The 15864-nt window shown below is 39.1% G+C and overlaps 1 protein-coding gene across 3 annotated transcripts in view; it reads right to left on the reverse strand.

The window, feature by feature from the left end:
- The window catches only part of RANBP3L (RAN binding protein 3 like), a 39003-nt gene extending 25361 nt beyond the window's left edge, over window positions 1-13642 (reverse strand). For 2 of the 3 annotated variants that reach the window (XM_066988645.1, XM_066988644.1), the window contains exons 1-5: window positions 13175-13642; window positions 3034-3092; window positions 2732-2768; window positions 2036-2113; window positions 849-923 (exon numbers count right to left, since the gene is read on the reverse strand). In XM_066988645.1, the coding sequence (XP_066844746.1) occupies window positions 849-923; window positions 2036-2113; window positions 2732-2768; window positions 3034-3092; window positions 13175-13355 (430 nt within the window). In that variant the 5' untranslated portion in view covers window positions 13356-13642. Of the gene's footprint in view, window positions 1-848; window positions 924-2035; window positions 2114-2731; window positions 2769-3033; window positions 3093-7642; window positions 7750-13174 lie in introns of all 3 variants that reach the window. The other variant, XM_066988646.1, reaches the window with a different exon arrangement.
- Window positions 13643-15864: the final 2222 nt, after the last annotated feature.

A 15864-nucleotide genomic window follows, 5' to 3' on the forward strand; every position in this document is an offset into this window, starting at 1 on the left:
AATACAACCTGGTCCCATCTCATGCTTTTTTAAAATGAGTAAATGAGACCTAAGAATATGGAAATAAATTGATGTACCCTGCCCTGTTCTAGTCAAAAGGCTTTCATAAATTACTGCAATGATGGCATTGCACTTCTGATACTTTCACTGTTTTTACAGATACAACATGCCAGCCAGGAACATGCAAGTAATAGCAAGCAAGTACCATGTTCTATAAAATTATACACAACTGATACACTACACATGATCACTGCTTTTTCATTGCAGAAAGAATGTCATTTGTTGCTGTAACAAAGCCCCATAAGATTCTTTAGAAATCCGTTATGTCAAAGTCTGTCAAGGACCTGATCTTGACAAGAGACACAGACCAGGATTTCAGACCACTCTGACTTCCCCATTCATAGTAAGTGGGAGAATGCTCACTGGTCACTGGGGAGATGGAAGACAGGTTCCTGGGATAAAAATGACACTCCTATAGGAACAACTACTAAAAAATTGCAAGCAAACTAATTCGTGTAATTACTTTAACTCCATTCTGTTTTTTTTTCAATTACTATTTGTACCTCATGCAGTAAAATGCCTATTTGAAACTTATTTAAAGATTCATCCCCAGGAGTGCATGATTCCCTAAAAACAAATTCAAATAACATTGTGCTGCCGATCCTCCTAAAATATTCCTTTCTCCTCTCCAGTACCAGCCCAGCCCAATCCTGTCCAGATCTGTCCTACAGAAAAAAAAGCAGTTCTGTACATCTCTTTATTTTAACTACTATCTGCTTTTCTACACAAATGTTTTTGTTGTTTTTTGTTTGGTTGGTTTTGTGTTTTTCTTCTTGTTTTTTAATTACCTGGCTGGGAGGGAGGGAAGGTAGGAAGGATGGTAAAGGAAGATGATCTCCCTCTTTTCTGAGCAAGTTTTGTATCTGAAAAGATAAGAAACTGAAATCACCCTTTTTGTTTGGAGCAGAAAGAGATTAATTTTAAGGTTAGCTAATTTCATGTCATGTCTTAACTGGCAGCAGAACAAATTACTGTCTGCTATCTACCAGCTTTCTGAAGTAGACCACTAGATTATGTCTATGCTGCTGAATCAGAGAGGTCTCTGAGGCCAAGTGGCATAGCCTGGTTCAGGCACACTGCTTACAGTCATTCTACAGTGGCTCTGTCTTGTTAGAGAGGTTCAAAACAGAACCATGGAGTAAGCTACTGGTTAATAGTGTAAACAGTCAAGAGAACTAACACTCATACTTGCTCTTGTACCCTGATTTATTTTTTGATGTAGGCATACTCTAAAATTTCTACCATGTCTATGATTTTTTGTACTTTATTTTGATGTAATTTTCAGGGTAAACCCTGGGTAAACAGAGATTATCTTAAATCCTTTTAGCTATGTTTAGGTGTGTCACAGAACTAAATAAAAATAAAAGCAAAAATTAAAATAAATATTAAAAATGAAAAATATAAATATAAATATAATTTACACAATTAATGCCTAAATTCTGGGGAAGCTTCCCAGTCCCTATGCTACATAAATACAGTAAAAAATACATTAGTCCTACTGCATAGTAGCCTTCAGTGACTTGTGTGCATTTCCCTGGAATATCATGGAAGCAATACACAGTCCTTAAAGGGACTTTGAGGTCATCTGTCAGCTGGATAGAAAGAGGGTCCCTTCATAAAACTGCTTTACATTTTCAGGGATTGCCCAAGGAACATTGATCTCTTCCACAAACCAAGATATCTCATTCCTTTCCAGCCCTCCTCCTCCACTGACTGTGTCAGCAATTCAAAGAAACTGTATGAAATCTACACATTTTTCAATATTTTATACAATATTATGTAAATATGGAAAAATAATTTATTTTTACTTTAAGACCTCTTTACTGGAAATTACCATCCAAGTTTATATCAATGTTTAAGTCTTCATTTCTACAAAGCAGAAACATTTATTAGATAGGAAAACACCTTCTCTTCTTTACCAGATAAGAATACGGAACTATGGTAATTAAAACATGACGGGATCTAAAGGGCATACCTGTATTAGATGGTGAGTTAGACTGCTGAAAAGTAAAGGACGATGATCTTGCACGTTTTCTGGAACAACAGATGAAATCTAGAGAAAGTTAAATATAATGTTCTGCGAGTACACATTGGCAGGTGATTTCAGCACAATGTTATGACATGGAATTAAAACCTGAACACAATAAATTCTAGGAATGACTTACAAGAACAGCCTTAAGGCAGTACCTAAAAGCAAAAGAAGGTCTTAGAATCTCAGTCAACACCTGGCAGAAAGCCCTAGCAAATCTTCTTTCTTTCTAGTAAGTTCAGGGGACCTAAAATCAAGCACTTAGAATGAGATCACAGCCCATAGGCTCAGAGGATTTTAAGTATGAGAAATAACATTATGCTGTGCCCAAAACAAATAGGAAAGGGCAAATAAGAGCAAATACAGCTGATGAATATACTTGGCTCCTTCTCAGGGCTTCTGGAGTTTGGCTTTTTGGTAAATGTGGGAGGTAAGAAGCCAAGAATTCTTGAAATAAGACAGGGGAATTTACATTAGGACATAGTAGGTGGCTCTACCAACATATGTAGTCTTAGTCTACTAACAGGAAATTTGTCCTGGCTCATACAAAATAAGGATCCAAACACTATTTTCACAGGCAACAGTCAGATCCTATAAATAACTCAGGGTATTATTATACTGTTTCAGTGAGGTGGTTATTACCATTTTCAGCTTTGCAAACTGGTTCCTCTGCAGGCCGCTGGAAAAAAATATAAGTGTGGAAAGGTCAAGGAGAATAGAACAGCCATTTTCTAGAGCAGGACACAAGGTATATCAATCCAACATATATGTATTAAAAGCAGTCTTGTTTTTACTTTCCACTTTTCCTTGTTCTATTTTGATCCCAATTATTACAAGTCTTAATCTGGGCTAAAACTTTTATTACTGTAAGGATCATTGTTTATAGAATCCTCATTTCTCATTATTTTTGATCGACTGGGCAAAACAAAAGTATAAGGTTTTACCTTCAAAGGACGGTCCTTCCTTTCAAACACAAACGTTGGATGGGCAAGCACTGATCTCTCTGAAAAGGAAAGAGATTACTTTTAATAACAATTCCATAATAGCACTTCTAAACTGTAGTTCTCAAAGTGCTATGCAGTAACAAGCAAGACTTTATCTCCTTGTTACAAATGAAGAAATCAAAATTTTGCAGTGATGCACAACACAGTCCATAAATAAAATGCTAGTCCACAAATCCCAGTGCAAGTTTTGCATAACTAGAGTCCACACAGTCTGGTCTTATTTTTTTTTTAAACTTATTTTAGCTAAAAAGAAAAAAGAAGTTCCTTTAGCCTTTACAAACAACATGTCTGATTCTGTAGTCTAAGCAAACTTCAAACTTGCAGTGGATTTCCATCAAGATAACAGAAATGTTTTAGGGGACAACATAATAGTAATAACTGTTTGGTTTTTAGACCCCATTAAGCAGTAAATTTGGAAATCACATTTTCTTCCCCTCATGTTCTGTATGGTGTTCGTGCTTATGCCCCTAAGAAATCAGAAATAATACTGCATTTACTTTTGATGGATGTAAATTTGGACCATTGCTACCATTACTGTAATGCTGCAACTGTGTCCAAAGAGCCTGACAGTTTTTACCCCTGTCCTTTATACATTCACTTGCTACTGTACAGGATCCTGGTTGTGCTGAGTCTCTTGTTCTCTTAGCCAGCATCATTTCTCTCTTCCAAATTCTTCCCTCAACTTTATTTCTTATGATATCACAGTATCTATTTTGAAATCAAAGAATGGAGATGGTCCTCAGGACAGACATCCTGTTTCTCAGACACATCAGCTATACCTGTGTCATTCCTGACAAGGGCTTGTCTAAGGTCTAACATGTTCCCGAACCCTTCTCACAAAGGAAAATCCATAATCTTCCAGTCAATGTTCAGTTACAGTCCCTGAACAAGGACACTGATTCATTTCAGAGTTGTCATCAGAAATTTTTTCCTAACATCAAGTCTGACACCCCTCTCCCCTTCCTGCAATTTAAGTATGTTCCCAGTGGACTTGGGAAACAATGCATTCCCTTCTTCAAAGCACTTGTAGATGTTCGAAGACTTAAAAGTCTCGCTTCATTTTTTCTATCTCCTAAACAATTCTATCACTCTGTCTTTACAGGCATATGTTCTAAATATGATTCTGGTTGTTCTTCCCTGGACTTACTCCAATGTCACATGTGAAGTGAATCACCCAAGACTGCACAAGAAATGCAACTAAAACCTCACCAGTGCTGAGTAAAGTGGAAAGATTATTAATCATTTTACATATGCCATTATTACTACTGGTTTCCCATCTCTTATGTAAGTTCTCCCCCAGTATCTCAAAAGCATGATTTTGTTGATTCATAATCCATGCATCAAATTTAGTGTTGATTTTAGAGTTCACTATTTCTACATCTTCCTTACATGACTTCTTCAGGCTACTCATTTTACTAAGAATGAGACCTTCAGAGCCTGTGCAAGTCTAGCAGACTACCTTGGTTGTCAGAGTGAAAGAAACTGTTTTCACCACTAACACCATTTAATCACCCATTTATTGTGCCAAAAAACTAAAGAGCAAAGAATCAGATGCAAATATTTTTTTAGACCACCACATACGCAAGTCTTTATAGTTTGAGATGTCTGTAATTGGAAGTCAGAAGAAACAACCTGGTTCTAAGCATGAGATATCTGACCTGCTTTAGTTGTGTATGTTAGGAGATGAATGGTGCCCTAAATGCATGTATTTCTCTCCGTGGGTAATGAAGACAGACTAGCATGACTACTGAATTATATGACTGGCCTTTTGCCAGAGAAATCCTCCACTTGAGATCACATTGGCTGACATGTTACAGAATGTATACCATACCCTATTTTTACACCTGTTCAACAAAATGTCTGTATGAAAATATATAGATCATTATTTTTACCTTGGCTTGCACACCTATCTGTGACCAAACCACCCTAGTATTGGTATCAGTTACTTAAAGGTTTAATAAAGCAAACATTAACACAGGGGAGTTAAAAATCACTATATATGTGTGTGTATACATATATTCAAATACTGACAATTAAGAAAAAAGTAAACTTTGTTAAAATAGATGCTGCATGTATGTAACCTGGGGCAAAAAGCAAGACACTATTATTCAAACCCAGTAATCTACAGACACAGCAGTAATAGCTAATAGCTTTCTCATTGTCACTGAAGTTAATTTTGTACTTACATGGGCATTATATGCACAAAAAGGACTGAATTTAGCAAACTTGGTATGCTTAACAATGAAGATCTGATTTGTCCTTAATAGGGAAAGCACAAAAAAGCTCATATTGTTCAACACCAAAAAAAATAATTCTCTGTCACTGAAAGTTAAAGAAAATTTCCATAATCTGTTTGCAGCTGGTGGTCCATGCCACGGCATGAGATGGAGTAATTCCACTTCTATTCACTAGAGGGGAGTGGCACACATAAACAAAAGTATTTCATTGAAATATGATTACTCAATGTAATAGGCTTTTTTCCTGTCTCCTTTAAAAAAAAAAAAAAAAAAAAAAGGCATGGGACACTTCTATTCCTATTGAATGAAAGAAAAACTCAAAAATTAAAGGACCTTCATATTCTCCACCCTCTGCTCAAAGACTACATGCTAGCAACATTTTTAAAGGTACATTTGCTACTCCAAAGCATGGAATTAGCAAAGAGTCAACTGCCGTGAAAAAAGAACTGAGTTTCTATCACAGAGTTATTTTTTGCTGGAGTTAAAAGGCTGTAGGGAGTTTGCAGGAATTAGGAGAGTTTACTGCAAATTAAAGAACAAGATTCCAGTAACAGTTTTAAAACCAGAAGTTACTGAAGAAAAATTCACAACTGCTTGATTTCAAAAGAAAAATGTGTAGCTAGAATATAATAGTATCCCATAAAGACAAACATGCATATTTTGATCTTGCAGTAAATATAAAAAAGATATATCCCATCACCTGCTTTAGATCCAAAGGGTAAACTTTCTTGCCCTAAGGATACTTAATCAGAGGTTGCTGATGCTGCCACAGTTACTTAACATTTTCAGAGAACTGTATTGCATCTATCCAAGAAAAATGAGAAAATGTTTTTGTAATTCCCGGAAAGTATTCCACGTAGCTCATCAGTAAGATCCTCACTCCTCAATGAGGCCATTCATAACAGAGTTTTAAAAATATATTTGTATTAGCTATGCATATAACCGTTGCATCAATTTCCAATTACGTTTTAAACTTTTCAGATATCTAAACACAAAATATTTGCAGCTGATCCCCAAGGAAAAAGCACTGCAGAATTACTTGTGGATCTAATACAACAGCATCAAGGAGTTACCACAATCATGTCAACACGCTAATTTTAACACTGGCGAGCGACTCTGTGTTTTTCTCCCTGTTTTTCTGCCTTAAGGTTGCTGCTGCCAGGGTGGACAGCTGTGTGCTGGGAGAAGGAGGAGAACCGCTTTTGCAGCCTCCTCTCCTGGCAGAGGCTGGGGGCACCCAGCCAGGCAGCGCATGAGTCTGTCCCGGGGACGAGGCAGCAGCAGCGAAGGCTGGGTGCACGCAGACACGAGGGAAATGGGGTAGGCTGGAGCCGCCCCTCCTTGTCACCAACAGGACACAGACAGAGGCTGGCTAATGCCTGGTTAAGACTGGGCCGCTCCAGTCCTCAGCAGCTTGGTACTTCTGGACAAAAAAGGCTGTTGGAAAAGTTACCAGAAAAACCTGCCAAATGGGCTGCCTCTGGCTGCTGGGACTGGAATAAACCACCAGCCTCAGCCAAGAGTCCAGACGCAGGACCTGTCTGCCTGCCCATGAATAATCACCACGGATTGGGCTCTCTTTTCCTCGCTACAGTTCCCCTGAAGCTGCCGAGTTACAAAGGTCTTGGCCTAATGTTTTCTGCATCTGAAGTTCAAAATAAGCCTGTGCCTAGAAGATACATTAGAAACGCCTAGTTCCCTTGTCTTGAGATCTTATCTGCGTGACCTCCTGGCTCCGGCCTCCTGTCCTGCGCAGAAGCACTAGCAAACGTGCTCTGGTCTGAGCGCCCCTACACAGAAGGCACCTGGCTCTCAGGGCTGGTGCCTGCTCTGCTCTGCTCACCCAGTGCTGGGATCCCAGCCCCATCAGTCCGCTCAGCACCCTGCATTAGCACCGTGCCGGCAGGTGACTGGTAAATTACACTGGTCCATATGCTCAGACTGAGAATGCATTTCTTAAGTGGAGTTTGAAAGAAAATGCGAAGATGCATTTTGGGAAAGATACTTGTGCTGCCTAAGTCTAGGAAGCACTGGTCAGAATGATGTGCCAGAAATCATGTAAAATCGCTTTCAACAGCTTCGCAGGTATCCCAAGAGCCGGCATTATCCATGAGGTGTACGTGTCATTGCCTTTGCTGTGATGTTCCACTCTTCCCTTTTATTGCTTTTACTTTTGTCCTCCTGTAGAAACTTCACAAAATATATGTAAAAAAAAAAAAAAAAAGGGGCAGGACACTGATGGTTTTGGCTATTTTAGAGTTATTATTATTATTGCTCCATCTTGCACAGAGAACAGATAAATGGTATCTAACCTTTGAGAACTAGGGACAGCATGGATGCAATCCAAAACGAACTCTCCAGCTTTCAGGCAGAAGGAAAACCTATGTCAAAAGTGGCTGTCAGTGCCGTGGCTCTATTCCTTCCAGAGCAAAGCAAAAAAAAAAAAGCCAAAACAAAACAAATGTTTAAGAGGATAAGATACGGCATAAGGCATTTGTGATCTCAATAGCAGGTTTTTATTTCTCACTTTAAAAGAGTTATTTTTTCATGTTCAGATTCAAAAGGAAATAAACGGTTGCATCTTCATTACCTAACTTGCATGTTTGCCAGTTTGAAAACATTGTAATTCATATTCATACCAAATATTTTTGTATCTAAAGTTAGAAACCTGTTATAAAAATAAACAAAAATGTTACTTTTTCGTTCAAATTTGCGTTCTGTTCAAATTTATTTCCTTGACTAGTGCTCCTCTCCAGCTAATTACAAAACCGAGTAGCTATATTTAAGGAATTAGGATTTCTGTGGTGTCACAGGTATGCAACATCACCCAGATTTTTTAATTCCTGCCCATTGACTAGCCAATACCTACTTCAGGGACTAGTTACCTTTAAGAAAGCTGTAACCAATTTTCCAGTAAATTAACCGAGTACTTTTCAAAACATGAAAGTGTCCACACCTTACATTGTGTTCTACATTTCTGCTTTCTGTTAGGTTTTAAAATCAGGCTTAAATGAAAGCCATATGAGAAACTATACTTTAAAGATTTCACCACAAAACTGGCAATAGCTTTTTTTAATGCTATTTGTCATTTGAGTGCCATCTGACTAGTTAGGTGGCAGGATTCTCATGTCTGTATTGTTTCTTCCTGCGGTTTCATACCAACAATTTCTTTAAATCCCTAAAGTCAATCCAGTGTGCCTGAGCTTTTATTGTTCCCAGAACTGTATATATTATTTGTATGGCTCTTTACAAACAACCAATCCTGCAATCAGGTATTTTGGGTTAGGTTAGCTACAAAACTGAATCCTTCACACCTTTTTCAGCTTTTTTCAAAACCTGAAAAAAAAACCGTCGTTCATAATTTCCAATAAAGATGTAACACTGATGACAAAAGCTAACTCATAAAAAAATCTATTTCTCCCTAATTCCTTGAATGAAAATAATAGCTTGTTCCTCTTTGGGTTTTGTAGCCATTTCATGTGGACCTCATAGGAAACCTTTCATTCTAAAACAGAAACTATAATTTTTACTTTGCACAGTAAAAAATGACAAATAAATACATAAATAAATACTCAATCAAAGATCATTTTCTCGATTTATCTCCAAATAATGTCACTACCGATATTTGTCCAACAAAACCTTCAACTGTGTCCAAAACTGTTTCGCTCACATCTTAGCAAGCATTACACAACACACAAAAACTACTACATTCAAATGTAAAATCAGAAAATCAAGTTACTATATCAAGAGATTTATATATGATATAGCATTAGCAAGTTTCTGCACTCTGATACACTGTACCATGAATTTCATTAGCTTTGTATATTTCTACTGTAATTTGCAAACTAAAAGTACAAATCCTTCTTCATTTTAATGTTACAGCTTAGATTGATAGTTCCTGAGTCACAGAACCCAAACCAAATGAAGTTAAGCAATAATAGCATATTCTTTCATAGAAGCTGCATGTAAAGTTGTTTTATTTGTTTCACAAATAACTTAACTAAGCAGGGATATGCAATCAGGCAAGAAGTTTAAAGGAAAAATAGATTTCCTGTAATTTGAATTGTTATTATTGCCAAAGGTAATTTTACATTACTGAAGTACTAAGAAAAAAAAAAAAACACCAGGGCTTCTGCCATCTATGAATATAAGCAATTACTTGAAAAAAAAAAGCAAACACTAAAACAAAACAATATGCCGGTATTTTGTGGCAACGTATATGAAGAAAAAGAGGAATATAAAAATAAACTAGCATATAAATGGAAGACATGGATCCAGAAATCACAGTTTCTTTCAAGAAAAAGGAAATATTTTGACTATACCAGTTGATGATCTGTCCATTACCACTTTGCCTCAAGGACCGCCAGAGTTAAACTGTGTACTATTATGACCAATTTTTCTTCAATAAGCTTTAAAAACACAGAAAACTACCTGTACTTCAGATAATACAACTGCAGTGTTGGGCAGAAGAGAAATATATATAGTGAAAATATGCGGTAGAATGAATTAACAAAATACTTCGCGATCCAAGCTTAGATTCATGTTTAAATATTGTTTCCTTTTTTTATATATATATAGAAATAGACATCTGTCTATTTCCGGAGTTGGACTGTTTTCATCTATCTATTTTTTGGTGAAAAAATAGTAAAACCTTCTGACTAAGATCAGGATTTGCCAAACTTGCAGTAGAATTTTGGTTCCTGTTTTAAAAATACTCGCTGAACTTTGCAAGATAAAGTAGAGTCCATTCACAGCCAAGTGAGAGTGCAACAAGGCTGGCAGCCAACATCTCAAGATCCCTCAGTGACCTCACTATATAATCCAGGCTTCCCTGTGCCAAAACTTAAATAAGGAAGATTACACAAGTCAAAATAGAGAAGTCCTAGAACACTACATTAGGCACAAGCCTAATAAAATTCACCAACTTTAAGACATACAGAAAAAGCTTTTAAAAATTTCACTTCTCTGATCCTGAATAGCATGTCTGTTTGTGGAAGCGCTGAGCAGCTGAGAACTGCTGTGGAATGCACACGCACGACTGGCTGCTCAGCACCTTTGAAAAATCAGGTCACCTTTTTAAAGAATCTAAATATGGACCTGGAAACCTATTTTTAGATTTCCACTTATTATCCTTCGCACTTTTGATTTCTGTATATGAAGTACATTCACTACTGTCTAGGACAACTCTCTCGAAAATTAAGATATTTTTTCTCACTGATTAATAAAATTACTTTTAGCGCCAAGATGACAGGATTTTCCAAGCAAATTTGCATTACTATTGTTTTTGCTAAGATACTTTGAGACATGATTGATTAATTTATTTACGTCTAAATCCCTTCTACCTGCATGTTGTTTATTTTTGTTGTTGTTGTTTCTGTTGTTTTTTAATCAGGAACCACAAAAAAAAATGTGAAAAAATAAATCAAGTAAGTCTGATCCAGTCAAATCTTCAGCACTAAACAGAAGAGTTTTCCACCGGCAGAGATATAAAAGACCTTCTTCTAGTGACATTCAATGCATATTTAACCTTTTATTTTTATATAGGCAACAGGTTTTCAGGTTCAGCATCTTAGTAATATTGCCAAACTTGTAAGCTAACTGAAAATTTATATTTAGAACACTCTTCTAGTGAAGAATGTCAGCGAATCAACAAATCTGCAACGAGTACTCATGAATTCTGAATTTGCAAAAATGTTCAACAGAATATGTTCTCAGTGACTGGTCCAAAACCATGCCAGAGTGTTTCGTCACTATTGAAGCATATAAAGCACTTCAAACAAATCGAGATTAAATTTTTGATAAACCCTTAAATGTATACAGCATATATTTCAGTGCTTGCTACAGAAGCGACTGTATTTCAGTGGTAAATGAAGAGACTGCTGAACACAGCACTGCACACTGTTCAGACTCCTTGTATTAAATACATTACCATTAAATACATTACCATGCACATTGCTTACCTTGGGTTCACATAGCCTCCTGCAAATTACAGTTTGGGGAAGTGATAGATAACCTCACACATTCCTGTTTGGATCAACAGCAAGTACGTTGTCAAAGAAGTGTTTGTTTCATCACATGCAGAATGAGGAAAGGAAGAGTTCATCCAACTGACTATTGCAAAATAAAACTTCTGGAAGAACTTGTGCAAGGGCAGCTTCACTGTACTGTTAAAGACTCTTGCACATTCTCTGTCATACAAATAGTTCATAACCCACACAAATAATTTCATTGCCATCAGTGAGAGGAACTATGAGAGCCAGGATTCTTCATCCAGGCAAATTTGTGCAAAATCAGGCCCTAACATTTTCAGGCATCTTCAGCCTCTCTTCAGTCACTCTTCTAGATGCTGCAGAATCTAAATACAATTTTCTTGATCAGTATGGAAAGGGTTCTTCTACCCAAACAATTCCACTTACGACTCTTAACTTCACTACGGGTTTATAGCATACGATATGAAATTTAAAAAATAAAATAATCCTTCTCTTGAGCCACAGACTCTCAGCTGACAGCCTGCAAAAGGGTTTATAAACACAGTACAGCACGTCATACACATTCATCTCTATAGAGCACAGTCCTCACCTTTATACAGGCAAAATGTAAACAGGCATCAAAAAAAAAAAAAAAATCCTCCCCCAGCAATACTTCAACATAATTTTAAAGAAAAATGAAAACTCAATTGGCTTTATTTCAAACATCTGCGTGAAGAAAATATTTTTGGGAGTGTTGTCACTAAAATGTAATTCAAGCAGTGATGCAAAGCGAGAAGTAACAGTATTGCTAGACCAGCAGGACTGTGCCAAGGTACATAACCAAAAATTGTTTTATAAACACTGACATTTCCAACACCCCCGTGCCCAGCATTTTTTAATAAATCATAAAAGCCTGTAAAATACTAATTGCAAGGGCTATAAAATCCATTGCCATATAAAGGATTGCCATTTTCAGGGCACTGTACCAATATTAAATTTCATAAATCCTTACAAAGTAGTGTAGAAATAACACTCATGATGTTTGTGCAGAATAATAAGGCTGTGATCCAACAACACTCACACATCCTTAAATTTGGGGCATATAAATAAATAGGAGTATGCGTTCTCAAACCTAAGCACAAACTAAAAGGGCTGGTTGACTGATTAATTAACTTAAACATGCTAAATTAGTTGTAGCATCACATAGACCTTGAAAGTGTACACTTCCCCCTGCTGTTTCTGATTCTTTCGTTAAACTGTGTGGTAAAAAACGATTGGTGGCATCACCTGCAAAGCATGCTAAATATAAACACTTCTTTCTTTAAGCATCCTCTTAAAAATGTTATTGTTACAATTTCATATGAAACATTCTCAACTCTTGATCCTCCTCACCACCTAGATGATAAAGGATTTGCTGTCTACCTCTGCAGTCCCGCACCTCCCAGAGGAGCAAGGCTGGACCAGTTCTGCTGCCAGCGCCCCAGCGCTCAGAGCAGGTTAGGGGTGGGAATGTCAGCACTATTCCTACCCACTTTCAGGTCCAGCGTTTTGAAAAGGTGCAGAAAGTTCAAGTGACCAGGGATTCAAGACTACTAGAAACAAGGAGACACCGCTTTGGGGTGCTCTATAGATAAATCCCCAAACATGCATTATCTGGTACTCGCTTTTGCTCAGCTGAAATGCAACTTGGAGATTTCTGTCAGACCACCACCAGGAACTTACAATAATGAAACTACTGCCAGACAAGCTCTGCTTGGCATCGCCAATACCACTTGTCATACAAAACACTTTGTGTTAGTACTATCCCGTTCCCCAGAAATGCCCTTCCAGGGGGGAACACAGCAGACATGAAAGAGATCAGCCAACAAAACCTACCTGTGCAGCATTGTTCCCTGGGGCTTAAGGGGTCACTGGGCCAGCCTCTTCGCTTGGGGAAGTCGAGTTTTGCCTTCACGACGTGCCCGGATCTGACTGAAACATCACAGCCTGCACAGGCGTGCTGCGTGCCCGTGTATAAAACATCCCTTTCACACGCTGGAATTGTTTGGTTTCTCATTATGATGAAGAAGCACCTTATATATAATCGTATATATGGTTATATATGGAAGCTGCAGCAGGGACTCGAGCTTTGAATTTGGTCTTATCGGCTGTCCCCTAGGCGGCCCCCGCACATAAACGGGCAGTGAGGCCCCGCCGCCAGCAGCCCCTCACGGCCGCCTCAACGGCAGCGCCGCAACGGCCGCACCGGCGCCTCCTGCCGGGGTGTGCGGCCGGCGGGGCGGTGAGGGGACAGCTCGGGGAGCGCTCCTCGCGGGGCCGGCCTTTGGGAGGGGACACGCAGAGCCCGGCGGGTCGATACCTCCGGGAGGGCGGAGCGGCCGCCTATGGCGGTTGCCGCCAACGGCTGAGGGGGAGCGGAGGGCTCTCGGTGACGAGGCGGGGAGCGCCGGGACGAGGCCGCCCTCCCCAGGGGCCGCCGTCTCCTCCGCCCCTCAGCGGGGGCCGACATCTCCTCAGCCCCTCACCAGGGGCCGCCAGGAGCCTCGGGCAGAGCCGGCGGCCCCGGCTTCTGTGCGCGGAGGCGGCCGACAGGCGCAGGGGGCTCCGCCGGGGGGAGGTGAGGGGCTGCCGGCTGCAGGCTTTTTGTTTTCCAAAAAGAAGGTGAAATCGAATGCTAAGCAAAGCATCCACAGTCTGTAATTACTTCCACGCTGGCACAAAGCAAACGCAGGGAAGGTGTCGTGGGCCCCACCTTGCAGATGCACCCTGCGACAAGTTTATGAAGCCTAACGTGAGTCTCCCGCTGGTCACTTCAGTGGTGACAGCCCCAAATTCTTCAGCTCGCGGTACCAACCTCATGCCGTCATGCTGCAAGACTAGTGTTAAACTGCCTCTAATCCTAAAAGTTCAGGACTTTCCTAAGGTAGGAATTTGCTAAAAGTTTATTGGAACCATATGGCTACTTTAGTTTCTCAGAACAGCTGTAGCAGATGCTTTGCATAATACGCAAGAAGTCCAAGAGCAGGCAGATACTGAGTCATTTGTCTTCATCAGAACCTCAGTGTGCATTGGCATGAATCCTCAAGAGTGCCATTTTACCCCAGCTGCAGAATCCTCAGCCTTAGCTGTCAGTACCATGTAGTTTTGTGAACTGCAATTAGATGTTCAGTCTCTGTCTAAACCTTGCCAAATCCTTAGCCTCACAGGTACATGTCAGTAAGTGCCAGAGTCATCTTCATTTTGTGCAAAGATCTGTTACTATTTTTTATTTTGCCAATTTTCAGTTTAAGTTGAACATTGCTTTATTACTGTTATGTGAAACAGTCCTGTTCTAGCTTCTGAACAATGTTTCGTTGTTACACTTTTATCACATAATCTATTCATCTTCTAAAACAAACAGTTCCGAAGTTTTCGATTTTTATTCCAGTGAGAATTGTTCCTGTTTCTGTTGCAGCTCTCAAGCTTCTAATTCCAGAATATCTTTCTCTGGACATGGTATTGCGGAAAAACCAATGGCACAGAGCTAAGTGTGATGTTTCCTGAATTATTTTTCATTCTTTCCCAAACACTTCCTAGCATTTCATTTATTTTTCTATCAGACTGCAGACCGAACAGCACTGTTAACGCACTGTTCATGGTAATGGCCAGTTACATTTTTTGAGATTATTGATAGTTAATTTCAAATCCCATAATACATATTTTAAAAGGACTTTTTCTTTCATCCACATAGTCATTTGTCATTTGTATTATGTCATTAATCATACTATTTGCCATTTTAGTGACTATTCACTTAGCAGCATGGAAGACTTCAACATCTTTTCGCAGACTGACCGATTTAAGTAACCCATTTGCAAATGCTGCTGCTGTATTGTTGGCTCCTTTCCCTTCATCTACACTACAGGACTACTCAATATGAAATCTGATTTTTAGCTCAATAAACCAAATAATTTATTTCTACTTTCTCTCCCTATTTCTTAGACAGCTTTTAACTCACATTAATACTTGTTCTTGTCCCAAGAATTGGGACAAGTTATGAGTTAACTTGAGACTTACAATGTCTAAATAAAAAAAAAATAAATAAAACACCTGCTTCTCTTTGTATATTACATATTGATTTCTGCCTAAAAAAATGAATTATTAGAAATCGCATGCTAATAATTGGTGATGACATGAGGAAAACGGACTCCACAATCAGTAAGATTGTAAAGTAGGTATTTTTATTCAGCACTGGGCAGCACAGGGGGTGGTCCCACCGAAGTCGTGCGCACCCCAACGCGGCACTTGCCTTAGTTAGATGCAGTAAAGAGTTACATACGCATGAAGTTTCACAATGCGCCTATACATAAGCATAACCTATCCCTGCTTCATATTAAAATTAGTTCCAAAAAGTCATTTGCATAAGCTCCTCCCATCTGCGCTTGCGCAGTGCCTCCTGGTGGTGGTCGCCAGGGGTCGTGGGGATGAAGGCTGATAACTCTTCTTCATCACCACTAGTTGACCTCCTGCCTCTGTGCAGACTCAGCTGCTCCTTGGCTCTTGTCCAAACCACAGGGTCGGTCTCAGCC

The sequence above is a fragment of the Anser cygnoides genome, chromosome Z (genome assembly GCF_040182565.1).
Source record: "Anser cygnoides isolate HZ-2024a breed goose chromosome Z, Taihu_goose_T2T_genome, whole genome shotgun sequence".
Lineage (NCBI taxonomy): Eukaryota > Metazoa > Chordata > Aves > Anseriformes > Anatidae > Anser > Anser cygnoides.